Source organism: Mus caroli, unplaced genomic scaffold (genome assembly GCF_978045245.1).
Source record: "Mus caroli unplaced genomic scaffold, Mus_caroli_1 scaffold_14, whole genome shotgun sequence".
Lineage (NCBI taxonomy): Eukaryota > Metazoa > Chordata > Mammalia > Rodentia > Muridae > Mus > Mus caroli.
Genome location: NW_028227269.1, coordinates 67,675,634 through 67,703,621, shown reverse-complemented (window position 1 = coordinate 67,703,621; position 27,988 = coordinate 67,675,634). Strand labels below are relative to the sequence as shown.

The window sequence follows — 27,988 nt, the reverse complement described above, 5'->3', positions numbered from 1 at the left end:
GTGTGTGTGTGTGATGGATGGATGGATTTTTATATAAGGTCTCACTGTGATTCATTGACTGGCCTGGAACTCACTCTCTAGAACAAGTTGCCCAGGTGTTCACAGAGATTCCCCCTGCCTCTGCCTTCTGAGTTCTTGGATTAAAGGGATGTGCCATCACACTCAGCAAGAGGGAACATTTTAAGATGTGCTCTACTGAGTCTGCTTGTAGGACTGAGAATAACAATTCAAGAGCAGCTCCACCGCACTGGCAATTCACCTCAAACTCCACCAGTAAAAAAAAAAAGGTATGTCATGAAAAAAGTGGGACTGCTAAATGATGGCAGCGGATCGTGGAGAGGCCCTCAACTAAAACTGGTCGGATCGGAGTGATCGAAAATGGTGAAAACACAGTATTTCCAGAACCTGTGTAGAACGGGGGAAACAACGGCTCTACAACTCTCCTAGCCCTGGAAGGGAAGACTCTGGGTGCTGGAAGCTTGGGTAGAGTCAGAGTAGAAGAGGGTAGCTGAGGGTCGGGGGAGCTGAGCGTTCAGAAAATGCGTTTGGGAGAAAGGAAGCTTGTTTCCACTCAGACCACTTCTACTTCACTCCCTAGGCAGGGTCTGAGATTCTCAGAGGCCCTGCAGTTAGTAAGGCCAAAAAAAACCCCATCTCACCAGCCCAAGAATATAAGGGCGGGACAAGGGGTGTGTCTATTCCGGGAGAGGGCGGGGCGTCGGCGGTGGCGCCAAATCGCGAACATGGCGCCGGAGCGGCTGCGGAGCCGCACAGTCTCAGCTTTCAAGCTGCGGGGCTTGCTGCTCAGGAGGTGAGTCTCGAGGTAACCTCTCCCGCCGCAATGCCCTATCTAGAACATTCTGTCGTAAGAGGTGATGTCTCTCCGATGCATTTGAGGTTGCAGAGCCTACCTGGGTTTCCGCGACCCTGGCGCCGGGTGCGAATGTTACTTCCAGGCTGGGCGGAGCTGCGCGCTGACGCCGAATTGAGCCGGGAAGATGGGGGCGTGCTGGCTTCTGATCAGCTGAGGTCCCCGCCTCTGCAGGGTGGGAATCATTACAGTGTTACTTCTGGAAGTTACAGAGAGACGTGTCAGAGAAGGAGAGACATGGGTGAATCCATATGCGTGTCTGTTGGCGATTTATATTGTAGAGTATGAGTCTTCCAAACCCGTCTCTGTGTGGGATTCTCATTATTGCCTGAAGAAGTAAAATTTGGATAGATTTAAAACGTGTTTTTAGTTTAGTTTTTTAGATTTCCTAGTTTACAATTTGCCCCCAAAGGAGGTTTTCCTAGCTGTAGTGTGTCTTTTCAGTCTTTAAAAATGAACATATCCAAGAAATCTCTTATTACAATTTACATTTTATAATACACTTTCCGTGTAAGTACCTGCTGAGATCCGTATAGCTTTCTGAGTCAGAGTTTGAATGTTTTGTTTTCGTAACTGTGAACTTTATGAACCTTTTAGCTTTACGTTTTGCCCAGGAGTGTCCAAGGGTCAACCTGGGTCTACCCAGGGAGAAAGTGATGAATTTAATTTGGTTAATCCCTGACATTTGAAGAGAGGATTAATTGAGCAAATAGCTTTTCCTTTCCTTTCACTTAAAATGTACTATTATAAAGCTGTTGGGAGCTCATTAATTGATTCATTGAGATATACACTCAAGTTTTTTTGCTTCAAAACACCGTGTGTGGCATTAAACGCCATGGGACTTTCCTGTGGGAAGACAGTGTGTTATCTAGTGCTGTGTAATAGATTACCCTGTGATTTAGAGACTCAATGGCACTCATACCTGCTTTCACTGTGGGCCAGGTATGCAGCACAACTTTAATCCCAGCACTCTGGAGGCAGAGGCAGGTGAATCTCTGTGAGTTCCAGGACAGCCAGGGCTATGCAGAGAAACTGTCTAGAAAATCAAACAAAAACTTAAATAAGAGTTTCAGCTTTGAGTCTCATACACTCCAGTCAGGACAGGGTCATCTCACATGTCCAGTGTACCCAGCTCATTTAGATTTTTTTAAAAAAGATTTATTATTATATCTAAGTACACTGTAGTTGTCTTCAGACACACCAGAAGAGGGCATCAGATCTCATTTCGGATGGCTGTGGTTGCTGGGATTTGAACTCAGGACCTTCAGAAGAGCAGTCAGTGCTCTTAACCACTGAACTGTCTCTCCAGCCCAATTTAGATTTTTTTTTAAAGGTTTATTTATTATTATACATAAGTACACTGTAGCTGTCTTCAAACACACCAGAAGAGGGAGTCAGATCTCACTATGGGTGGTTGTGAGCCACCATGTGGTTGCCGGGATGTGAACTCATGACCTTTGGAAGAGCAGTCAGTGCTCTTACCTGCTGAGCCATCTCACCAGCCCTAGATTTTTTTTTAAAAGGTGTTTTACCAAGATCTGCTGCAGGGGTTTGTTGTTATTTTACCTGTTCACTTATTTTTTTAATTAACTGTTTCAAACCTTCATACTTTAGAGGGATACTTGAGGCTTTAGAGGGAGAAATGAGTTTTCTGTTATGTTAGCTTTTTATAAAACTTGAGTTGTATAAGATTTAAGTAAAAGTTTCCCCCCACCCCACCCTAAGCCCCCGAGAAATTCTTGTTCTCATCTTTTCTTTCTGTCACTAGTGAAGCCACCAAGTATCTGACTGAAGCTCTCCAGTCTGTCACTGAATTGGAGCTAGAGGAGAACCTAGGAAAGATCATCGATGCAGTTGAAAAGCAGCCCTGTAAGTAACATTTTCTGGTGACGCTTAAATCGTTGTACCGTTGTGTCCTCTGATTCACATTTAAAAGGATACTGAGGCTCCATTATTAGCGTAGTGCAGTGATCTGAGATAGTCACCAGTAGTGTCTTTTCCCAAAGGGTTAGTTTCAGTTGCGACCTCAGGATATCCTGGTCCTTTTGTAGTTCCCAGTCTCCTGGAGAGGCGGAGTTACCACAGCATCTTTTCTGTATTTAACGATTGCACTTGATGTTGCCCTTTAAAGAGTTATGCTGCTGTTATTGTATATTGTTATTGCTATTGTTATTTTGCATGTGTGTATACACTTACGCTCCGTGTAGGTATGTGGAGGTCAGAGGACAGCTTTGGAGCAGGTTCTCTCCTTCTACCGTGTGGGTCTGAAGATCAAACTTGTGTCACTAGAATTCTGTGGCAAGCAAGTGCTTTTACCTGCTGAGCTATGCCATTGGCCCTGATCTGATCCCTAATGGTGTCTTGTTTTGCTCTTTAAACCTGTGACTGTCTTATCAAGTTAGATACTCTTAAGTGTGTGAGGGAATAAGAGGAAAGTAAGAAGGCCTAAATCTCCTGCTCTGCCAGTTAAATTCTTCATCTGCTACCACCACAGGCACTGGCCTAACAAGGAGAAATGAACCAATGTTTCTACCGCCAACAGAATAGGAGTTTTAGCCCAATCTGATATGTGGTATGGATGCTAGCTAGCATCTTCAGTGATGTTAAAATTTATGTGGTCCGGACTGGTGAGATGGCTCAATGGGTAAGAGCAGTGACTGCTTTTCTGAGGTCCTGAGTTCAAATCCCAGCAACTACATGGTGGCTCACAACCATCTGTAATGAGATATGACGCCCTCTTTTGGTGTGTCAGAAGTCAGCTACAGTGTACTTATGTATAATAATAAATGAAGCTTTGGGCCAGAGCAAGCAGCGACTGAGAGAGCAGAGTTGACCGGAGCAAGCAGATGTCCTAAAAATTAAATCCCCAACAACCACATGAAGGCTCACAGTCATCTGTACAGCTAGAGTGTACTCATATACATAAAATAAATAAATCTTTTTAAAAAAATTCATGTGGTCCATGATACAGAGGAGAACTAGCTCTCCGTTCACTTCTAAAGGTGGGATTTTAAACACACTCTTTATAAATTCCTTTACAATGAACATTTAGGAAATCATAATTATTATTAATTATCGTATATTAATTTCAAATGGCATATTTTGCCTGAAGACAGTGACTAAGGGTACACACTTTCTGATCACACCTGAGTTTGTGTTGCTTTCTAGCCTGTTTATCTGTGTTCTTAGGCTGATACTCAAAAGTTGCTCTCCCCATCAATAAGAACTGGGGTGGTAGCATCAATAAGAATTGCTGGTGTGGTAGCATACCCTAATTCTGGCACCGGGGAGGCAGAGGCGGCAGATCTCTCTGAGTTTGAGCCTAACCTGGTCTACATAGTGAGTTCCAGGCCAACCAGGGCTCCACATTGAGACCATCTCAATAAACCCAAAACAAACAGAAAAAGCAGGCATATTGATCTGAGTGCTATGAAGCACCTGACTAATGGAATAAAGTTTGTAAAGACGGTGTGGTACATTTACCAAGTCTGCGGTGAAAGAAAGCTGTCATTTATATGGTCTTTCTACCGTTCCAGTGAATCACAGTGGTTTCCAATAAGTTACATTCCTCCAACCTCACTGACGCTAACTGAGTTTATGTCACTAAATAATCTTCAGAAAGCAGAGACTCATTATTATATATTAAGGTATTATGGCTGTATTTGACAATGGGAAAATAAGGTATTGACACGTGGCCTTTATGATTTAACTATTTTCAGATCAGATCAGGGCCAGTGACATAGCTCAGCAGGTAAAAGCACTTGCCACAGAATTGCCACTCGTGGTGACACGAGTTTGATCTTCAGACCCACACGGTAGAAGGAGAGAACCTGTTTAACCTAAAGCTGAAAATCCAGAATCAGAAATGCTCCCAAATCTTGAGTGTCAAAAAGAGTGTCCTAAGTAGAAAGCGCCTCACCTGACCTGGTATGACGAGTCACGGTGTTGTAGACAAGTCCCTTCCTGAAGGCTGTGTGCAGGGTGTACATAAATCATGAGAAAGCCAGCCGTTCGGCAAGTGTTTGCACTTCCGTCACGCGGGAGGCCAGCCTGAACTATATACGGAAGCCCTGTTTAAAAAGCCCATCAAAAGGCATAGGAAAGACTTTCCAGAGGCTGGAGAGGTGGCTCAGTGTTTATGAGCATTTACTGTCCTTGCAGAGGACCCAGACTCAGTTCTCAGCACCCACCTGCTGGCGGCTCACAACCTCCTGGAACTCAGTTCTAGGGGATCCCATGTTTGCTTCTGGCTTCTGTGGGCTCCTTCACGCATGCTGGGCATATAAATTTATGCTGGTGCACATAAATACACATGAATAATAAATAAATAAATCGTTTAGAAAAGGAATTTCTTATTTGGACTTAAGATCTCATCCCCAAGAAATCTCATTTATGTATAGAATACAGTTATTCTAAAATCTGCAAAGAGTCCAAAATCCAAAACTCTACTGGTGTCAAATGGTTTTGAATGAGATACTTAACCTATTGCAAAACTCCTTTGTGTGTTATTTTCAGAAGTGCGTACAAATAACGATGCTTGTTTTTGCCTGGTGTGGTGGTGCACACCTTTAATCCTAGCAGAGGCAGAGGCAGAAGCAGGTAGATCTCTGTGAGTTTGAGGCCAGCCCGATCTAAGAGTTTGAAGCCAGCTGAGGCCACATATTGAAACCCTATCTAATAAAAAAAGAGTAGATCAGGTACTTTTATACACTGGGCCATCTTTCTATTTGTTATTTTTGTTTTGTTTGTTTTTAATAGAATGTAGCTCTATAACTCAGGCTAGCTTAGAACATGGTGGGTGGGATTACTGCTGCGTGCTACTATATCCAACCAAAGAACTAATTTTTATGCCTTGATTTGGGACAAGGTTTCATGTAGCTCAGGTTGGCCTCAGATTCCCTATGTAGCCCAGGATAGCCTTGAACTCCTGATTCTCCTGCCTCCCAATTCTGAGTGCTGGACTTCTTGGTGGGAGCTCCCATATCTGAGTCTTCAGGTCTGTTTTACATTTTAATTTTGAACTTCCTTTTTCAGTGTCCTCGAACATGATCGAACGATCTGTTGTGGAGGCAGCTGTGCAAGAGTGCAGTCAGTCTGTGGATGAGACTATGTACGTGGGTGACAGGGACGTCTGTGGAGGGGTTACTAAGTGCTCATTTTCATGGGAAAACATCTAGTGATCAACAGTTCTCCACTAGAAGTTGTCGTTGCTTGTTTCATTTTGAGGGACAGCCCTCGTTATAAATCTCATTATTAAATGATTTGTTTCATTATTTTTTTCTAGTGAGATTATAATATTTGTATATTACCGACATAGTGTGTTTCCAGTCAGTCTGATTTAATGGTCTGTGTGCTATGAATGAATTAAATTGAACATCAAAAGTATAGTTGACTGATTGGTTGTTTGAGACAGGCTAGGCTGGCCTTGGGGTTTTGATTTTCCTGTTTCTGTCTTCTAGTGCAGGGAGTGTGGGAGTCGGGGGGGGGGTCTGTGGGGGGATGGTGACCGAGGAGGGTGGGAGGCACCATTACTCCTGGCTCCTTTGTCTTTCTTAAACGTAGAATGTCAAGCTAAACATTTTATCCTCTTGTTATTTGTGACACAGTAGAAAAAGTGATACATGGCTTGGGGAAAATATGCAAGGTATTATATGCAAAAGATAATGTGAATTATGCTTATAATATTTGAGTTTTATTAAAGATCAGAACTGTGTTTAATGGGTTGTTTTTCAGAGAACATGTTTTCAATATCATTGGAGCTTTTGATATTCCACGTTTTATATATAATTCAGAAAGGAAAAAATTTCTTCCGTAAGTATACCATGTCTCATTTATCGATAGAAGATGATTTTTAAGATTTATTTTATGTGTATGAGTGTTTTGAGTGTATACTGTGTGCGTGCCTGGTGTTCCTGGAGTTCAGAAGAGGGTGCTGGATCCCCTGGAGTTGGAATTACAGGCTCTTTGTAGCTACCATATGAGTCCCGGGAACTGAACTCAGGACCTCTGCAAGAGCAACAAGTGTACTTATGCATTTTTTATTGATTGATTAAAAAGTTAATTACAATTTGCTGACCTTTGTATTTTATATATATATATATATATATATACACACACACATATATAGTTTTTTTAATGGCATTCCTTTTTTTCTAGTCTATCCATGACTAATCATGCTGCACCAACCTTATTTGGAACAGCAAGAGACAAAGCCGAGCTGTATCTTGAACGCTACACCATTTTACACCAGGTAAGTTGGGAATGGGAGAACATCAGCAAATTGGGGAGGAAAAAGAGCTTTGGTAAAATCTCTAGGGTATTTAAAGGATTCATTTTTGTATATTAAAGTTGGTCATTCAAGGCCGGGTTTGGTGTCTCCTATCCATTATCCCAATACTTGAGATCGCAGAGGCAGGAGTAGGACCCTGTCTGAAAAAGAAAGAAAGAAAGAAAGAAAGAAAGAAAGAAAGAAAGAAAGAAAGAAAGAAAGAAAGAAAGAAAGACGGAAAGAGAGAAAGAAAGAAACAAACAAACAAAGAGAGAAAGCAAGCCATTCTGTAGACTGCTCACGGCTCTGCAACTGACACCCTACTGAGAGCACAGAGGTACAGAGTACCATTCCCTTTAATGAAATGAAAGAGCGTGGCCAGAACTTAATATTTGCTGTTGAGGTGCCAGGCATTGTTTGGCATTTTGCATGCATTATTCACCTCAGTAGTCCACTAGCACGAACAGATTCATGAATGCTGGACCCCTGCTTTCCAAGTGAGGATCCTGAAGGCTAGAGCGGTTTCACGACTTTCCCAGAGGTCACACGTAGAGAGTTGGGACAGGATTCAGACTCAGTTTGTCTAATCTGTCCAAAGCCCACTATATTCCCTCCAAGCAAGGGAGTATTTTGTTATGTGCTATGAAAGATACACAGACAGTGGATTCAACAGGAGAACCAGGGAGGGGGTGAGGGACATCCTGGCATAGCATATGGGCCTTGTGGATGTGCGTGGTAAGTGTGAACAAGAACACAGCAAGGGGAAAAGGACTCTGTGCAGGGAATACTGGACAAGCAAGGGTAGTGTGGGAGTGAGTTGCCTACAGTGCCGGCCACATGGGAGGCTAAAGCAGGAGGATTACAAGTTCAAAGTCTATGCAAACTGTAGAGTGAGTTCGGTAGTAGCCTGGGCAACTTAATGAGGCCCTGTGTCAAAATAATGCAGATCAGGGGCAGAGGGCAGCCATCTGGAGAAGGGCTGAGAAGGGCTTAGGAGGCATCTGCAGTGGATGAAGAACCGGGGCTGTGAGATGGTGGCGTGTGGCGGTAGCGCAGGCCGTCTGAGGATGCCTGTTCTCAACAGTTTCTGTCATGCACGGTCACCCTGAGCTGCAGCTCTGACCCTGGCCCAGCTTTGCGTGGGCATCTTTTTTGTGGACGACTGCTGCTGTGGAGTGGAGTTAGGCCTGGTGGTTGAGTTCTCCCATCGGATGCTTTTGGCCTCACCTGTACTTTGCTCCTGTTTGGCTGGAGGCAGACAGAAACTGTTCCTTCTTTTGTTGCTGTCATTTTGCTTATACTGTTGGCTGTCCTTCGGACCCCAGAAACCCGCTATGAAATCCCCGGTTCTGGAAGACCCCTCTCAAGCCCTCTATCATTTTGAAGCTTTTGTTATTATTGTGCAAAATATTGGGTTTCATTATGATGTGTGCTTTGATCACGTTTCTCTTCTGTCAATCACTCTCTTATCTTCTTCATGATCCCCTGTCTACTTTCATGTCTTTCTGAGTGTGAGAGTGAACACTCAGTGAGTGATTCGTCCCTTCCGAGCTGGTTTATTTGGCGCGGGATGTTCTCTAGCTCTGTCCATGCTCCTGAAAATGAGTTTGTTCTTTGTGGCTGAATAATATTCCATTGTGTGTGTCTGCTGGCTTTGCTGCCTTCCAGTGTATACCAGGCCTTGTGCAGCATGGTCACACGATGCGTGTGTGTCCTATCTGTCTGTCTGTCTATGGATCAAGCGCAGCCTGATTTCATACTGAGTCACAGCCAGCCTGTTCTGGTTTACTCTTTGTCAAGCCTCCACGCCGATTCCCTCCGTGGCTGGAGTGATATTCTTGCCCACAATGCATAAGGAAGGTCTGTGTGTCCCTTCCTCCTAGCTGGCATTATCACTAAAATTGGTTTTCTTTTTTAAAAAAATTTTATTTGTGTATATGTGTGTCTCTCTGTGGGTATCTGCCACATGCCAGGAGAGGGTGTCAGATCCTCTGGAGCAGGTGTTGGAGGAAGCTGTAAGCCACCTGTGCATTGTAGTAAATATTTCATCTCAATCGGGGTTCTTTACTCCGCCTTTGATCATTCAGTTTCCAGATAAAAGACACACAACTTTTGTATTTATAGTAAGCCTTAAAGCAGTAGAGCTGGGCAGATATCTCCCCTCTAAGTAGACTCTATTAGAGTCTACTTCCCCATCAATAACTCTGAGTTATGACTTGCCATGTTCCCTCTGGGCCACTCTTAACTCCAATTGGTCAGTCCTCGTGGCCATGTTTTCATGACTTACCTACCCCATGGCATCTTCTCTCTCCACCTTCTCCCTTTTTCTCTTCGTGGTCACTGCTCAGACCCCAAGCCTGGGAACCAAAGCTTTGCCTCTTTCTCTTCTGTCCATCTCTAGGCTGTAGGCGTCTTTATTCACCAATCAGAGATAACGTGGGGCAAAATTGCATAGCATCATGGGTCTATATGAGAACCTCCTTGTCCCTGGGGGCAGCCAGATCTTGGGGGTCAGTATTAGCATTATAATATATAACAAAACCAAACCTCAGTACCTATGTGAGTACTGGGAAATGAACTCTGGTCCTCTGGAAAAGCAGGAAGCATTCTTAACCATGCGGTCATCTCTCCTTCTGTTTCTTGATAGCTAACCTGCCTGGGCTGAGATACAACTTCAGTGTAGTTTTTATTTATATTTCTTCTTTCTAAATTTTTATTTATTGCTATATGCATGTATATGGTGTTTGAGGACCACACATGCCATGGCCCTTTTGTGGAGGCTATAGGACAACTCTTTGGAGCGAGTTGTCCCTTCCACCTTTCCATGGGATTGAACTCAGGCTGGCCGGCTTGAGCGGCGGTGCCTTTACCCCCGGAGACATCTTGCCAGCTCTTGATTTGCGTTTCTTTTATGGATTCTGTTTTGTTTTGATTTTTGTTGTTTTTTTTTGAAACAGGGTTTCTCTGTGTAGCCCTGGCTGTCTGGGAATTAACTCTGTCCACCAGGCTGGCTTCTATCTCATAGAGATCTGCTTGCCTCTGCCTCCTGAGTGCTGGGATTAAAGATGTGGGCCACCACCGCCTGGTGGATGTTGGTCATTTTTGAATGTGGTTTTTGTTTGCTTGTGTGTTCGTCTGAGTATGTGGACAAGCATAGGGTGTGTACCTGTGCACTTATGTGCAAAACCAAGAGGAGAACACCCGTTGTCCTTCACTCTCAGACTCTCTTATTCCCTGTTGAGTGTCTCTCACTAAACCTGGAGCTTGCTTTTCATCTGGGGTAGTGGCCAGCATGTCTCGGTGGACCCCCCCCCTCACCCCGTGACCATTTCCCCCATTTCCTCGGCATTGGGGTTATTGGTGTGCACAGCCTTACTGAGCTTTTCAGGTAGGCACTGGGGATCTGAACTTGGGTCCCCTTTCCTGTGCAGCTACTTACCACCGGCCATCTCCCACGCCTTTTATTTTGACACAGTCCCATTTTTTGGTTGTGGTTATTGTAACCTCAACTATTGGCATTCTATTCAGAAAGTTGTTGACTCTATCTATGTCTTGAAGTGTTTTTTTTCTGTTTCCTCTTAGTAGTTTCAAAGGCCCATTTCTTAGATTAAGGTCTTTGTCTCCTTGTGAACTGACCTCTTGTACAGGATGAGACAGTCAAAGCAGGTTTCATTCTGTGTGTGGATGCCTGGGTACCCAGCACCGTTTGGTTGTCAGAGAGGCTCTCATTTCTTCAAGGTGTATTTCTGGCACCTTTTGAAAATTTGGTGGCTGTGACCTAATGGATTGATTTCTGGGTCCTGGGCTCTGGTCCGTGGCTGACATGTCTGTTTTTGTCCCAGCACCATACAGGTTTTGTTACTATGTCTCTGTAGCATAGCTTGAAATCAGGTATTGTTCTCCCTCAGGATTGCTTTTTGCTATTCAGGGCTTTTGCGCTTTCTTAAGAATTGTAGGTTTTATTTTGGTTGGTTTGTTTCTGTTTCTATCCAGAATGCCACTGGAATTTTGATGGGGATTGTATTGAATGTACAGGTTGTTGTTTGGTAGTATAGCCATTTTTACAGTATTCATCCTGCTGCCAACCCACGACCGTGAAGTGTCGTGCCATGTGCAGCCTCTCTCGGTCTCCAGTGTGTTCCTTATCAAGCCCACTGAGCAGTGTGTACTTTCCTATGTAACTTTCTCAAACCCACCTGCCTTGCCTTCATCCCGTGCACCCCTCTCTGCCTACCACAGGTTCCTGTTTGTTTTTTACTCTGCAACATTTGCCTCCATGTTCTTTACAGAGACGGTATCAGCTGTCAGTCGCTCTTTCTCTCCCTCTCATGTCTGAGAAGTGCTGTTGCTTGTCTTAAGTACTGTTGACCTTAAGTTCACACAGACCAATTCCAGATCTTCCTGCCCCAGTCCCGAGTACTGATATTCGGGGCATGTATAACCATTCCCAGGTCCGCCTCATAGATTTCGGTCTACAGTGTTTTGAGTGAGATAGAAGACCACTCACATTTTCTTTTCTTTTTGGTTTTTTAAAGATTTATTTATTTATTATATGTAAGTAAGTACACTGTAGCTGTCTTCAGACATTTTTTCTTCTTGCTTCAGCCTCGTTCGCTTGCTGTAGCTGTCATCAGACACCCAGAAGAGGGCATCAGATCTCATTATGGATGGTTGTGAGCCATCATGTGGGTGCTGGGATTTGAACTCATGACCTTCAGAAGAACAGTCAGCGCTCTTAACTACTGAGCCATCTCTCCAGCCCTCACATTTTCATTGTAACAATTTAAGTCTGCCATTATTCCACTTCAGATTTATTTTCAGAGAGGGTCTCTTGCTTCTTGGGCTAGCCCCAAACTCATTGTGTAGGGTGACCTTGAACTTATGATCTTCCTGCTCTGCCTCTGGAGTGGTAAGCGTTTTTTTTTGTTTTTTTGGTTTTTTGTTTTTTTGTTTTTTTTTTCAGTTTAAGATTGTGAAAAACTCCAAGTGACTAAAACCAAAGAAGGAATACATTAGTTTGGCCTGTGTTACCAGGAAGACTAGAGGGCTGTGGTTTTAAGCCTGGCTGGATCCAGGTGCTCATTCAGAGACCATTATAAAACATCTGACTTTTCTATATCTCCGCTTCCTTTTTTTAAATCCTTTTATTAAACCCTGTCACCACCTGCATCGGGGACAAAAAGAAAGGAGCCATGTTGACCCTGGTGTGTTGCCAGGTTTAAGTTCTAGTGCACCTCTTTTGCAAAAAGTATTATCCTTTCAAACAAGTTCTCCTTATGGAGTGACAGAAATGGCTAGTAGTAGCCATGGCGACAGTCAGAAAGAGTCCTCTTGTCCCGTGGTCCTGGCAGAAGGCTTGAACCTCTCTCACTTGCTCACCCTCGTGTCAGTCCATATCTCTGTTTTCATCTTTCAGGCCTGGGCTGTCTTCAGAGGGGGGAAGGGGCATCCGCCTGCCAGAGTTCATGAGTGATGGGAGGGGGCGGGCGGTTCCTAAATGGATGCTGTGCCTCAGCTAACAGTCCACCTTGTGCACACTCACACTAACTTTGTATAGGGTGGTAGGTAGTCTTGACAAGACTGGGTGCTTTCCCAGTGGCTTGCCTTGGTGGTTACGTTTGATTGTGAGTCTGACTGGAGCAAGACATACTTAAGAACACTGCTGAGTGTGTTTGTGAGGGCACTTCTGGGGCCATGAGAGGATTTACCACCCTCCTCACTCCAGTGTGGACAGCACCGGCCACTGGACCAATTTCAAAGCAAAACAAGAAAGTAGGCTAAACGCTGAGCCCAGCATTCCTTCTGCACTTTTTATTTATTTATTTATTTATTTATTTATTTATTTATTTATTTATATGTAAGTACACTGTAGCCGTCTTCAGACACTCCAGAAGAGGAGCCCAGCATTCCTTCTGCACTTTTTATTTATTTATTTATTTATTTATTTATTTATTTATTTATTTATTTATATGTAAGTACACTGTAGCCGTCTTCAGACACTCCAGAAGAGGGTGCCAGATCTCGTTACGGATGGTTGTGAGCCACCATGTGGTTGCTGGGATTTGAACTCTGGACCTTCGGAAGAGCAGTCGGGTGCTCTTACCCACTGAGCCATCTCACCAGCCCCCCATTCTGTACTTCTTTATAGTTTGTATGGACTGTGGCTCTCAACCGTGAGCCTAGCAAAACCCTTCCTCCCGTAAGCTCCTTTTTGCAGGCAGGGTTGCAGGGTTAGATGAGAGAATTAACTAATATTGAGCTTCCTGTATACTCCTTTATTCATAGCCTCCTTCCTTTGGACACCCCCGTTTCTTGGCCTGAGTGTCTTGCCTCACCCTCTTCCTTACCGTCTTCTATCATTTGGGTCTTGTTAAATGATCTGTCTGGCCTGGTGTGCAGGCACCTCCACAGAGCCGTTGTATGGTGGCTTTTCTCTCTCACTAGCTTCTGTGCTGAGGTTTTTAAATGCTTCTTTTTTGAAAAGTTGCTGTAGGGGTTGGGGATTTAGCTCAGTGGTAGACAGAGTTGCCAAGTTGGAGCTGGGCCCTGGGTTTGCAGTGGAGGGATTGCCAGGGATTTTTGCATGCTGTTTTATTAATACTGATTTTCAAATGTGTTGAGAATAAGCAACTGTAAGAGCTTAGGGCAGAGTTTGTCTCCTGTTAATAATGAATCTTTCTTTTAAATGTCTAATTCAGTAATTCATAAGGATCTCTTTGTTTCAGAGGACGCACAGACATGAATTGTTCACTCCTCCGGTGATAGGCTCACACCTTGAAGAAAGTGGGAGCAAGTTCCAGGTTTGGACCTTGTCTTAATTAATGAGGGGGTGTATCTACTAATACAAGTGTGATATTCAGTGCTGCTCTTTTGTACACTTACTGTAGTGTGTACTCTCGTGATGTGACACAGTTCCAACATGTGGGTGGGACCTGGCAATGCTTTCCCCAGTGAGCCGTCCTGCCTGCTTGGCCACTTTTAATTCATTCAAAAATAAATAAATAAACTTTTTTTTTTCCATTTTTGCTTGAGGCAAGATCACAGTATGTACCGTGGCTGGCCTAGAACTTGCTATATTGACAAGTTGGCCCAAACACATGAACACACACACACACACCTCTGCCTTTCAATGCTGGGATTGTAGGCACAGCTACATGACAGCTGCTGGAGAGGCCATGCCTACTGTCCTGGGCTCTGTAGCTCTTCCGCAGAAGCTAACGCTCCGTCTTTGGTGTCTGGAACCAGGGAAGCACCTACAGTTTCTGGCCTCCAGACCAAGTCCTGCTCTGCTCTCTGAGCAGCTTCTCAGTATCCTTTGTGCCTCGCTCAGAATACCACTTGTTATCCCGCTCAGAATACTGCTGTTGCCTGTCCTTCTCTTGGTCACCATACAGCACAGACCTGTTGGACTAACACGTGCCATATCCATTGTAAGGAAAGCTTAAAGAAGCATTGGTTTCAATACCACCGCACCCCCACCCATGTACTCAGGAAGCAATCCAGTGACCGTGAACGCAGATGGGCCCTAGAGTTTTTGTAACTTGAATGGAGGAGATGGAAACTTCCACATTCATAGTTTGGAAGGTGATTCCCAGACAACACTGTCCTTTTAGTTCCAGCAGTCTGCCTGGCCACTCTCAGTCTGTCTGTGGCTCTGTCTTCTTCTCTAGCACTCAGGACCCCTCTTAGTATAGCCCTTGCTTCTTCTGTCTGTGCCTCCCCATTTTCCCGAGCCTCTGAATGGATTTTGAAGGGACCCCTCCTAGACAGTGTTCATTAGATTCTCTGCCTTGGTAGATCAGAATTCACTATGCTGCGGATGTGAGAGACTGGAACAGTCATACTGGGTATTGTTCAGACTACTGCTTGGGAGTGTGGTGGTGCGGACCTATGATCCCAGCACATAGCTGGAGGCAGGAGAGTGAGAATTCAAGCTTACCTTCAGGGCTATATTCAGTCCAAAGCTGGCCTGGCTTCATGGGACTCTGTTGCAAAAAACAGAAACTAACAAAAATTAATGTTCAGTGGTGGCACACAAAGAGGACACACTAACAGAGTTGTCCTGGCTGTCCTGCACCTCACAGGCTGGCCCCACACACAGCATTCCTCCCTCCTTAGCCATGAACTCTCAAGCTTGCCTTTGGTTACATTTCTGTTCATATACATTTGACAGTTTAGCTTTTCATAGGCTAAAATTAAATTTGCTGATTAGTCTTTCTACTCGAAAGCACCTGTATATAATATGTACTCAACACTTATTTTTAAGAAAATTAGAATATGCTTTTAGTGTTTAAGATTTTATTCTGTTTTATTTTAGCTTAAAACTATAGAAACCTTATTGGGTAGCACAAGCAAAGTTGGTGATGTGATCGTCCTGGGGATGATAACCCAGCTGAAAGAGGTAAGTTGAGGGCTGGAGAGATGGCTCAGCGGTTAAGAGCACTGACTGCTCTTCCAGAAGTCCTGAGTTCAAATCCCAGCAACCACATGGTGGCTCACAACCATCCGTAACAAGATCTGGTGCCCTCTTCTGGAGTGTCTGAAGACAGCTACAGTGTACTTACATATAATAAATAAATAAATCTTACAAAAAAAAAAAAAAAGAGGTAAGTTAAGTTTGACGAGCTTTGCCTTTTATTTTTGGACTCAAGTTGGTGATGCGTTGCTGCGGTAATGCTTTTTCGTAGAAAACACAGGAACACATTTTTCACAGAAAACATAGCCAGCGATAGCCTCGTCACCTGTGTCCGGGTTCTGCGGTGTTGGTGGGAAGGACTGTCCAGGTGTTGGTTTGCATAGCCCCCAGGTAGACCCCTAGTGACCTCTGCTTGAACTGACTCTGGGTTTCTGAATAAGCAAACTGCTGACCACATCCTGGGGGCCTGGAGGTACCGGTTATTCTCCTAGCCAAAGGCATCTGGTGAGACAGAGCGGCAACCAGCCTGGGCCTTCCTTACTGCCCTGTGGTTTGCAGCAGTTGTTCCTTAGTGTCAGTGAGTCTCGGGTAAGTGAGTAGTCTGAGGCTGCCAGTAAATAAGCAGAAAGGTGTGGACTAGGAATTACTCTTATCTGCAGGTCCACTTCTCTCTAATGTATCCTGTTGTCAGACTAGATAGTATATTAATAATTTATAATAGTATTCATTTTTTTTATACAAATGTGAGCATATTTCATTTAATTCTGTTTTAGGGGAAGTTTTTCCTGGAAGATCCTACTGGAACAGTACAACTGGACCTTAGTAAAGCTATATCCTTTAAAAAAAAAAATTCGTTGGGCGTGGTGGCGCACGCCTTTAATCCCAGCACTCGGGAGGCAGAGGCAGGCGGATTTCTGAGTTCGAGGCTAGCCTGGTCTACAGAGTGAGTTCCAGGACAGCCATGGCTACACAGAGAAACCCTGTCTCGAAAAACAAAACAAAACAAAACAAAATTCTGTCCAGGCATGGGGGTGCACACTTTGAATCCCAGCACTCGGGAGGCAGAGGCAGAGGCAGGGAGATCTCTAAGTTTAAGGTCAGTCTTGTCTACATAGCAAGACTCTGTCTCTGAAAACAGTGGTGAGATGGGGCTGGAGAGGTGGCTCAACAGTTTAGAGCACTGGCTGCTGTAGGATCTGGGTTAAGTTCCCGGCACCCACATGGCAGCCACAACACTGCGGTTTATTATTAAGTCTCCTTTTAAGGCCAGGCGTGGTGGTGCACACTTGTAATCCTAGCACGTGGGAAGCAGAGGCAGGAGTTTTAGGAGTTTTAAGGCCAGCCTTGGCTACATGTGTCAACTTTTCCCTGCAGTAAATAAGACTTCCTCCTAATCCACAGCCTAATCCACAGCCCACTAAGAGAAATTTAAAACAACAAAGCTAAAAGTCCCTTGGGGTTCAGACCGTCTACTGACCAATTAGTGTTCCGAGCATATCCTTGAATTCTTCCTCAGCTGCTCTGTACCAGTTCCACAGTGGCTTATACACTGAGGCGTGCTTCGTCCTGGCAGAAGGTGCGTGCGCGGCGCCCTTTTCATGTCCTTGCTTGACAGTAAAACTGTTCCCACTTGGGGAAGACACCTTACGATGTCGTCCCAGAGGGAATTCACCATGAGGATGTGACCTTGTGAGACGGTGACGCGTAAGAAACAGCCTATTAGAAAATGTTCAGGACTGGAGAGATGGCTCAGAGGTTAAGAGCACTGACTGCTCTTCCCGAGATCCTGAGTTCAATTTCAAGCAAACACATGGTGGCTCACAACTGTCTGTAATGAGATCTGATGCCTTCTTCTGGTGTGTGTCTGAAGACAACTACAGTGTACTCATATATAAATAAAAATAAATCTTTAAAAAGAAAAAGAAAATGTTTAGGGCGGAGGAAAGCACCTTGAGATTAGACAGTGGAGAAAGCTGTGGGTCCTGAAGCCCACTGACGGTGTGGATTTATAAAACTGGAAAACTCTTGGTTTTCATCTGCGTAGTCAGGTCCCTTCTGTGTAGCTGGTAGCTGCTCTCTCTGTTCTTCAGCAAGTGCTATAAACTGCCCCCCACCTCCCGGCAAGCACCCTACCCCACCCTAAAATATGAGTTAGTTGGGATGGGGTACACTTGTTTAATGCTGTTTTCCTTCTAAAATTTGCACTGTCCGTGGCTCTGGAGTTCAATAGCTCAGTATGATCAGTGATTTTTGTAGTTTAATTCATTGCCTTATGTAACATGAATTTGCTTTTTCAAACATGGATAGTTGAGCAGACCATAATGCCTTGTTACCCGGTCGCTTTGTTTAGGTTGGTTTGAAGATCAACTGTTTCACGCCAATGCCTTTGGATTCCCTCCCACTGAGCCCTCCAGCACCACAAGGTATTAAAGCGCTTGATTGCAACGACTCACGAATTTGTAGATTGGCAGCAGTGAATGTAACATAGTTTATCTCAGTCACTACAAGGTGTCAGATGAGAAAAAGCAGTGGAAACCCACTTGCTTTAGCAGATCTGATGCCCTCTTCTGGCCTGCACAGGTGCACACAGATTTACAGACACCAATACTCAAATGTGGCATAAGTTCACACACAGACACACACATTCATAAATACAAGTTTTAAAGTGAAAAGCAAAAAAGAATATAAAGGCATAAAAAAGAAAAATGAATTTAATGAGCCAGTGCTTTATATATCTATATTTATTTATGTATCTATGTAAATGTTAGGGCCTCGTCATTTATGGAGTCTAGATCTCTGTAAATGTGCAGCACTGCGGCACACTGTGAAACACTGGGGCTGCCAGGCATTCTCGGCTCCAGGTGAGAGAGGTAGAGGGTAGTACACTGCCCTCTTGTTCATACAGCAGGGGGAGTTGCAGGAAGCCCCTGCCTGGGGCCTGGTAGGGGAACAACTGAGGATGTAAATGGCGCTCTGGCACTCAAGTACACTGTTGCTTTAACCTTTCCTGAGCAGACTTGAACAAATGGCCTATTCACCCCAGCTAGGGCACCAGTGGCAGCGCAAAGGAATAGTTCTACTCACATCTACCTGGGGGGACAATGGTTTTATTGAGCTCATGGGATCAGAGGTGACCACAAGACTGCTGGATCATTTAAAAGTCTCACCCAAGCATGGACAAGACTTGCCCAAAACAGCATAGAGGGAGTCTGTACTTCCTGCTCCGTCCTGGTTCACTCCTGTATGAGCCGGTTCACTCCTGTATGCCTCCCTAGACTGTGTAGCTGGGGCAGGATAGCATATAGCAGTGGGGTTCTTTGGGTTTTTTTTGTTTTTTTTTTTCGAGACAGGGTTTCTCTGTGTAGCCCTGGCTATCCTGGAACTCACTTTGTAGACCAGGCTGGCCTTGAACTCAGAAATCCGCCTGCCTCTGCCTCCCCAGTGCTGTGATTAAAGGCGTGCGCCACCACACCTGACTCACAGTGGGGTTTTATTAACTGGCCCCATCGCCTTGGTCTGCGGAGACTGCCAGTAGGCCTGACCTTGTGGAGGGATCTCTTGACAGTCGCTTGGAGTTAATCATAGCTGACCTGATTAAAGTGGAAGTGGCTGCCATGCTCTGAGGACAGCTTTTGAAGCACGCATACTGAATAGTCCTTCATAGACGGTGTCATGTGTGTGTGTGTTTTAAATAATTTGCAGGCAACATGTTTCATCTCTGGAATACTGTGTTGTTGCATGGTTGCTATATCTGATATATTTTTACTTTCTCCATGAACAGAATATGGTATAGGAGATAACTGTGTTATAATTACATAGGGCGTACTATGGAAATATTAATTTTTTTGGAGGGCCTTCTAATACATCAGTGAAGATGAATGCAAAACTGAGACAGCTGGAAGATGAGAACAAGGACGCCATGTTTGTGATTGTGTCTGACGTTTGGTTGGACCAAGTGCAAGTGTTGGAGAAGCTTCATGTAATGTTTTCTGGTACGTGTTTTCTTTCTTGAACTGTCCTGAGGGATGTTTGTCATGTGGTGGTGGTGGAGTGCCTCTGTAGGCCCTGTTATATGGGAACCTGAGACAGGGGATTTATTGAGCCGTGATCAGAGGTCAGTCTGAGCAACATAGGAAGACCTTGTTTTTAAAGCGACAACAAAGCCAAGCCAAAGCTTTCACAGTTAAAGCCAGCCAGACATGCTGATACCTGCCTTTAATCCCATCTCTTGGAAGGCAGAGGCAGGTGGATCTCTATGAGTTCCAGTCTCAATAGGGCTACATAGTGTGGTCCTGTCTCAAAAATAATCAAATAGATAGATAGATAGATAGATAGATAGATAGATAGATAGATAGATAGATAACACGAAATTCTCAGTTCCCAGAGTGATGTCTTTTTGTTCCCTAGGTTACTCACCAGCACCGCCAACCTGCTTTATTCTGTGTGGTAATTTTTCATCTGCACCATATGGAAAAAATCAAGTCCAGGCTTTGAAAGGTATTAAGCATCTTTTTAACTAAGAGTGTTTCCAATCCCGGCAGTGGTGGTTCATGGCTTTCATCCCAGCACTCGGGAGGCAGAGGCAGGCAGAACTCTGAGTTTCCGACTAGCCTGGTCTACAGAGTAAGTTGCAGGACAGCCAGGCCTATACAGAGAAACCCTGCCTTAAAAAACAAAACAAAACAAAAAATTGAGTGTTTCTATATTTACATGAACTATTGATAAATTATGTATAATATTTTAATTTTATTAAAGATCTAGGGTTGTATTTAATCAACTGTAACTTTATGGACATCACAAATTAGGTTAAATATCTTTTATAATTTTCAGATTCCCTAAAATCTTTGGCAGATATAATATGTGAATATCCAAGTATCCACCAAAGGTAAAAATAGTTTTGTTTTTTAAAAAAAAATGAACCATGAGGCTTATATCTATGATTCTAAAGAGATTGCCTTTAGAAAGGAAAAGGTCAATGGCCTGGAGAGATGGTTCAGCGGTTAAGAGCACTGGTTGCTCATCCAGAGGTCCTAAGTTCAAATCCCAGCAACCACATGCTGGCTCACAACCATCTATAGTGTGATCTGATGCCCTCTTCTGGCACACAGGTGTACATGCAGACAGCACTCATACAGAAAACAAATAAATAAAATCTAGAAAGGAGAGAGAGAGAGAGAGAGAGAGAGAGAGAGAGAGAGAGAGAGACTGATAATGAGAGAGAATGAATATGAATGAGAACAAGTTGAGCCCAGGGTGAAATCCTCACATCATCATGTATTTCGCTACTTTCTGGATCTATAGAGGAACAAAATGTAGAAGGGAGAGTGACAGTTTTATCCGTAGTTTCTGGTGACACGCTTATCCAGAAGTGGACCTTCGGTATGATCATCGGCCTCATGAGCCTCTGTAAAGATAGAATGCATGCGTGTGTGCATGCATGTGTGCTTGCTTGCATGTGGTCAGCACACTTATTATTAATAGAAAGATTTGGACTGGAGACTTTTTAGCAATGTGTTAAAATGCATAAAATTAAAAAAAAAAACAAAACTAGGCATCATGTAGCTAGGCATCATGGCCCTACAGAGACCGAAGCAAGAGAATTGCAGATTTAAGGCTAGCCTAGACTACATAGCAAGACCTCTACTCAAACAAACAGAAACCCCCGGGATTCGGTTGGAGGCACTGACTTAGTTTTGGCTTCTGGCAGTGTTGCGTGTTGCTGTGTTTAATGTGTTTAATGGCTGGTGTTGAATTTTATGCAGTAGCCGTTTTGTGTTTGTGCCTGGCCCAGAGGATCCTGGATTTGGTTCCATTTTACCAAGGTAAGCTTTGTTCACATTTTGTTTTGACAGTCAAGAGAATTGTGTAAAGTTTATAAATACATCCTATGTCCTGCTGTTTTTCTAGGCCTCCACTCGCTGAAAGCATCACACAGGAATTCAGACAAAGGGTCCCATTTTCAGTTTTCACGACTAATCCTTGCAGGTAAGTCACTCAAAAACAGCATTTTGTGTTAAACTTCTGTTCATTTAAAATTTACTCTAATATATTTCTGAAATTTGGCTGCTAAGAGTAGATCTAAAAAGTAAATTTGATTTTAGATTCCTCACGCTTTGAAAGCTATTTAACTATATTCAGATACTTAACCAACAGTGACTCTGTGGTCTTTGTGTTGGCAGTGGTATCTCCAGCTTCCTCAGGAATCCCATCCTTGTGGGTCCAGATGTCCAGTGTCTTTTCTCTCCGGATGCCCTGTAGATCTGTGAGCACTCGGATCCTACCCGAGCTCCACGCTCACCTGTCCTGGGACCAACCCCATCTCATTTCATGGCACCCTTGTCTTTGCAGTTGCTCAGGCCATGACCATAGAGGTTTCCCCTACACACAGCTGAATCCGGTTGCCTTTCACGACTATGACCTGAGGTCTACTCTAGTCTGAATTAGCAGCCTCTAGCTGCTGGTCTCTGGCTTCTAACCCCTCTCCTCCCAATATCCCCCATCCCCCACCCCACCCCGAGTCTGTTCTTTACACAAGAAAGCATATCATGTCACTTCTGTCTTGAAAGGTGGGGTCCCTAGTGCTGTTGTTAACAGCCCAATCCTGGCAGTGATAGTCATGTCCTGCCTGCATGGTGTGCCCTGGTACTGCTTTGATTTCCTCTCCCTCGTTGCTTCCCTCACACCAATCTCTGTGCCCCAAGCATGCAAGGCATGATCCAGTCTTAGGTCCTGCATTGTGCCTGCGGGGGTGGGGGTGGGGGTGGGGGGAGGGAGGGAGGGACGAGGAAAGGGGATAACATTTGAAATGTAAATAAAGAAAATATCTAATGAAAAAAATGTAAAGGGCTTCAAATCCTAGCACTGTGCACGTGCATACTTATACAGAGACAGACAGACAGAGACAGACAGAGACAGAGGGAGAGTTGGGGGTGAGGGAGAGAGTAGGAGTGGGATGGGGAAGAGAATTCAGTAAAGAAAACTAGATTGGGGAACAGATAAGATCGACTGGTTGAATCTGCTGCAGTGACCATTGACAAGTCCAGTGGGGGTGCCTTGGTAAGGCACCTTATTTATTTATGTTGATTGATTTTTTTTTTTTTGAAAGATTTTAAGTACTCTATAGCTGTTCTCAGACACACCAGAAGAGGGCATCCAATTTCATTACAGATGGTTGTGAGCCACTGTGTGGTTGCTGGGATTTGAACTCAGGATCTTAGGAAGAGCAGTCAGTGCTCTCTTCAGCCTCAAGACTTCGCCTTTAAAATTATCTAATTTTTTTTTCCTGAGGAGGTCAGATATTCAACCCCTGTTTCGTTGCAGAATTCAGTATTGTACACAAGAAATAATTATCTTCCGTGAAGACTTAGTGAATAAAATGTGTAGAAACTGCGTCCGTTTTCCTAGCAGCAGTTTGGATATTCCTACTCATGTAAGTAGACTTGATAAACTACCTTTTGTCTTTTATTTATTTCATTAATTTGTGTATATGGGTATCTTACCTGCACGTATGTATGGACTCTAACGTGCAGAGGTTAGAAGAGAGCATTGGATCTCCTAGGACTGGAGTTGCAGACAGTGGTGAGCCTCCATGTAGATGCTGGGAATGAAACACAGGTTCTGTCCAAGAGCCACAGCGATATTTACCACTGAGCCAGTGCTCCAGCCCTTGGTCTGCTTTTAAAATATATTGTTTTAAACATATGTATATCTTGGTGAATGTATCTGCACATGTACCTAGCAAGGGGGGGCTGGGATCTGAACTCTGGTCTCATGATATAGCAGCATGCTTGCCTAACCACTGAGCCATCTCTTTGGCTCTTGTGGGGTTTTTGTGGGTTTTTTTTTATTTATTGAATTACCTTAAATGTTCCATGTTATGAACATTGTTAAGCTCCACTGTGCTTCTGTTTTGATTGTCCTTATGGTTTAAGGTATGATTGAGTTTTGTCCATATCAGGACTAGAGGCTTTCTACTAGAAACATAGAGAGCAACTGAAGGCCAGACCAAGCAAGCAGGGGCTTTGTTTAAACTTCCCATTTTCCCTTAGAACTCTTAGGTTTTCTGAATATGTGTATAATTTTTATAAGGTGTTCATATTTCTCATGTTTATTACATATTTTGTATGGTGTGTCCACATCAGGAGGACATGCAGTGTTTATCTTGTAAGTTCTAAGTTCCCAAATTTACAGTTGTTACAGATGTATGAAAGTGAAGTAAATCATGTTTATTCTTTGTTATAAGAAGGTTTTTTTTTGTAGGGGCTGGAGAGATGGCTCAGTGGTTAGAGCACTGACTGCTTTTCCTGAGGTCCTGAGTTCAAATCCCAGCGACCACATGGTGGCTCACAGCCATCTGTAATGAGATCTGATGCCCTCTTCTGGGGTGTCTGAAGAGAGCAACAACGTACACACATATATAAAATAAACAAATAATTTTTAAAAAGATTTATTTATTTTATGTATATGAGTACACTGTAGCTGTACAGATGGTTGTAAGCCTTCACGTGGTTGTGTTGGAAATTGAATTTTAGGACCTCTGCTCGCTCAGTCCCTGCTCCCTCCGGCTCAAAGATTTATTTATTATTATACATAAGTACACTGTAGTTATCTTCAGATACCCCAGAAGAGGGCGTCAGATCTCATTGCAGGTGGTTATGAGCCACTATGTGGTTGCTGGGATTTGAACTCAGGACCTTTGGAAGAGCAGTCAGTGTTCTTACCCGCTGAGCCATCTCACCAACCCCCAATAAATATATATATATTTTTTTGGTTTTTCGAGACAGGGTTTCTCTGTATAGCCCTGGCTAGAACTCACTTTGTAGACCAGGCTGACCTCGAACTCAGAAATCCGCCTGCCTCTGCCTCCCGAGTACTGGGATTAAAGGCGTGCGCCACCACACCCGGCTCCAATAAATAATTTTTAAAGAAGTTTTTTTGTTTGTTTTATTTTATCTTTTTAAAGAGATGGGTCTTACAGGCTGCCCAAATTCATAGGCTCAAACAATCTCTTGTCTTAGCCTTCTCTGGGCAACAGGCATGTACTATCATGTCTAGCACTATCAAGTTGTTATTAAAAAAAATTTTGGGGGGACAAGATCTCACACTGTATCTCAGGCTGTCCTCAAATTGATGGCTATACTCCTGCCTCAGCCCCTGATTGGTGGTAGTACAGGCTACCACACCTATGTGACTTTTTTTTTTTTAGCTGAGCTAATAGAGTTTACTATACAGCTGACTCAAAATAATGACAAAGGGGAGGCAGTGTTACAGTAAATGAAAACAGACTTTTCCCCCCTTAAATATGTGATTTCATTCTAAGAGAATGTTTATTGATGGTGGTGATTCGAGGCTTCCTTGACTTGTAAATATTCTAGGTCGTCATGGAAACCAACCATGTGACACTACTCGCTTGGCTTTCTCCCCTCACACATGAACTGGTTTACTTTGTTTTGTGTTCTGTTGTAGTTCGTAAAGACCATCTTATCTCAGGGACATCTGGCTCCTCTCCCTCTTTACGTGTGCCCCGTCTACTGGGCATATGATTACGCGTTGAGAGTATACCCGGTGCCCGACCTGCTGGTCATTGCAGACAAGTATGACCCGTTCACCGTGACCAACACCGATTGCCTCTGCATAAACCCTGTAAGGATGTTGTGGGCGGTCAAGAGGATAACACAGTTTTCTTTTTCTCTAATTTTAAAAGCTGTCTCTTTGGGGGGGGAGGGGGGACTATATACCACAGTGAGACTCAGTTCTCTTCTGTGGGTCCCAAAAGTGGCTCAGCAGCAAGTTCCTTATCTATTGAACCTCTTTGCACCCTATAGAACATTTTTATAGCGAATCATTGTTTCGATCAAATATATAGTTAGATACTGATATAATTTGGTATACAGAGATTTTTAAACTCTCAGTATGTGATATAATCATAAAGTATGTAAGTAACAAGCATACCAAACTATAAAACCAAACGAGTGTTTTTCCTTTGCAAAGTGGTAAAGTCACATACTGTGTAATTCCTCTTTGGGAACTGCTTTCAGGTCCTATAACCGTTTCTTTATGGTTGCTCATCTTTGGAGAATTGTGACTTGTAGAAACTGCCCAAATGTCCAGAATCCAAGTGTGATGAAGGATATTTCATTGTGACTTACTATTTGATTTTTTTTATCTAGAACCTTGAAACTGCTCTAGAATGTTCAGGCTGCTTCAGTATCTGGAAGTCTGAATGAAAAGCAGAGCCTCTGTGCTAACCTTAGCGCTTCATCATAGACATGTAGTACTGGGGGATGCACTGGGATTCTGTCAGCCCTTGTTCACGGGAATGGCAGGGAAGTATCCTTGAACAGGAGTCTGTCTTCTATGCATGTTTAGTATTTTACAATACCACTTGCTTCCACACTGAGTAGAACCATGCCAAAGCCTTTCCAGTGACGTTTATTGGCAGATGTCAACTTAAAAAGTTACTAGAGTGTGACAGTCTATAGTAACCTTCTCTGTAAAGAATACTCTAGCGTCTGCTCTATTTTATTGTCACATCTTGTAGTTTTAAGTTATAACTAGGAAACGTGGTTCTGCATGACTTGTGCTGCCACACACCTTTAATCCCAGCACTCGGAAGGCAGAGGCCAGCCTGATCTACAGAGCTAGTTCCAAGTCAACCAAGGCTATACAGTCAAATCCTTTCTTGAGAAAAAGTAAAGGAAGGAAGGAGGGTAGGTAGGCAGGTGTGATTCTAGAAATAGGGATTACTTTATACAAGACAAATAGTCACTTATGGATATTTTTGTCTTCAAAGGGCTCCTTTCCAAGAAGTGGATTTGCATTCAAAGTTTTTTACCCTTCCAGTAAAACAGTAGAAGACAGGTAAGCATGCCCCCCAAACACAGCAGGGACTTTCTCTTGGTTTTATGTTGCTGAAAGTCACATTTGGTAGTTATGTTTTAATTTTTCTTGTGTGTCTGCATTGGCTTACTGGGAATGAGTTAGGCATAACAGTAGTCATGTTAAGATCTTGGTTGCTGGCCGGGCGTGGTGGCGCACGCCTTTAATCCCAGCACTCGGGAGGCAGAGGCAGGCGGATTTCTGAGTTTGAGGCCAGCCTGGTCTACAAAGTGAGTTCCAGGACAGCCAGAGCTATACAGAGAAACCCTGTCTCGAAAAACCAAAAATAAAAAAAAAAAAAAAAAAAAAAAAAAGATCTTGGTTGCCATGTTTCTGTTGATAAGGACTTTTTTCAGTGGATTCTCTGGCTGGCTGTGTAGTCTTATTCCCACAGAGACACCACATGAGGTATTCATATTCTCCCAGCAGTAGGTCAGCCCTGTCCTCCACATGGCTGTTTCTCAGAGCAGAAGTAAACTAGCAGCCGAGTAGAGAAGCTGGGTGTTAGTGATGGGGTCCAAAGGTCTTAGAACAAAATGGCCAGCAGTTGAGAGTGGTGCCAGAAGCGGCGTCGGCGCTCCTGGATCTGGGGTCACAGGCTGTTGTGCGCTGCCTGATGTGGATGCTGGGAACTGAACTCTGGTCCTCTGCAAGAACATCAGGGTTTTAAACTCCCTCGCCAGTTCCTACACTACTTTGTTTTTGGAGTATGTAATTTTAAAGCATAACCCCCACCCCACGCTGCTACAGATTGAACTCAGGGACTTGGACATACTAGGTAAGAATTTTACCAACTGGCTATATTCCCACCCCTTGTATTTCTGAGGGTAGCACAGGCGTGCCTGAACTTGCGGTCTTACCTCAGTCTCTGAAATGTGACACATCACACTCAGCTTCCGTTTCTCATGCTTGTTTTTCTGAGCATTGGCTTGGAGCACTCCTTCCTTTTTTGATCAGACTACTTTAATAAGGATCTCTCTTTAGGGGAACAAGCTGGCCACGAGATACATTCTTAGTGTTTCCTCTTGAATTTGCAATAATGTAAATGTATTAATTGACCTGTCTCTAAACATAACTACAACTGAGTATTAAGAAATGAGCAATAATTTACTGCTTTATTTTTCTATTTCAGCAAACTTCTGGGCTTTTGAGATCGATGAGAATACGTGAAATGAATTTTCTTATTTTTATCTTATGTATTTTGTATATTAAATTGTAATAAACTTATGATAAACCTTAGAATGTTCTACACATTGTATTTTATGAAAATTTGGTACTGTGTTACACTTCAGAAAGTTTTATAGAAAATTTTCTCTGCAGTCTCAAAAATACAGACATGTTTTTGTTTTTAAAGATTTATTTATTATATGTAAGTTCACTGTAGCTGTCTTCAGACACTGCAAAAGAGGGCATCAGATCTCATTACAGATGGTTGTGAGCCACCATGTGGTTGCTGGGATTTGAACTCAGGACCTTCACAGCAGTCGGTGCTCTTAACTGCTGAGCCATCTAGCCAGCCACCTACAGATATGTTTAAGATATAATCTACTCACAC

The 27,988-nt window shown here is 43.6% G+C and overlaps 1 protein-coding gene across 1 annotated transcript; it reads left to right on the top strand.

Moving 5' to 3' along the window:
• The first annotated feature begins 737 nt into the window (after nt 1-737).
• On the top strand, nt 738-27,668 carry Pole2 (DNA polymerase epsilon 2, accessory subunit). Its single transcript, XM_085830140.1, has 19 exons — nt 738-811; nt 2,640-2,740; nt 5,906-5,981; nt 6,605-6,682; nt 7,028-7,121; nt 13,865-13,939; nt 15,457-15,540; nt 16,329-16,385; nt 17,083-17,131; nt 17,906-17,978; nt 19,375-19,547; nt 19,963-20,052; nt 20,386-20,440; nt 21,318-21,377; nt 21,463-21,540; nt 22,876-22,984; nt 25,021-25,197; nt 26,348-26,415; nt 27,566-27,668. The coding sequence occupies exons 1-19, from the start codon at nt 744-746 to the stop codon at nt 27,582-27,584; spliced, it is 1,584 nt and encodes a 527-aa protein (XP_085686266.1). The 5' UTR covers nt 738-743; the 3' UTR covers nt 27,585-27,668.
• Nucleotides 27,669-27,988: the final 320 nt, after the last annotated feature.

Coding starts and splice junctions, on each gene's coding strand:
- Pole2 (XM_085830140.1), top strand. CDS start 744: ATGGCGCCGGAGCGGCTGCGGAGCCGCACAGTCTCAGCTTTCAAGCTG. Junction 812..2,639: donor CGGGGCTTGCTGCTCAGGAG/GTGAGTCTCGAG, acceptor TTCTGTCACTAG/TGAAGCCACCAAGTATCTGA. Junction 5,982..6,604: donor CAGTCTGTGGATGAGACTAT/GTACGTGGGTGA, acceptor GTTGTTTTTCAG/AGAACATGTTTTCAATATCA.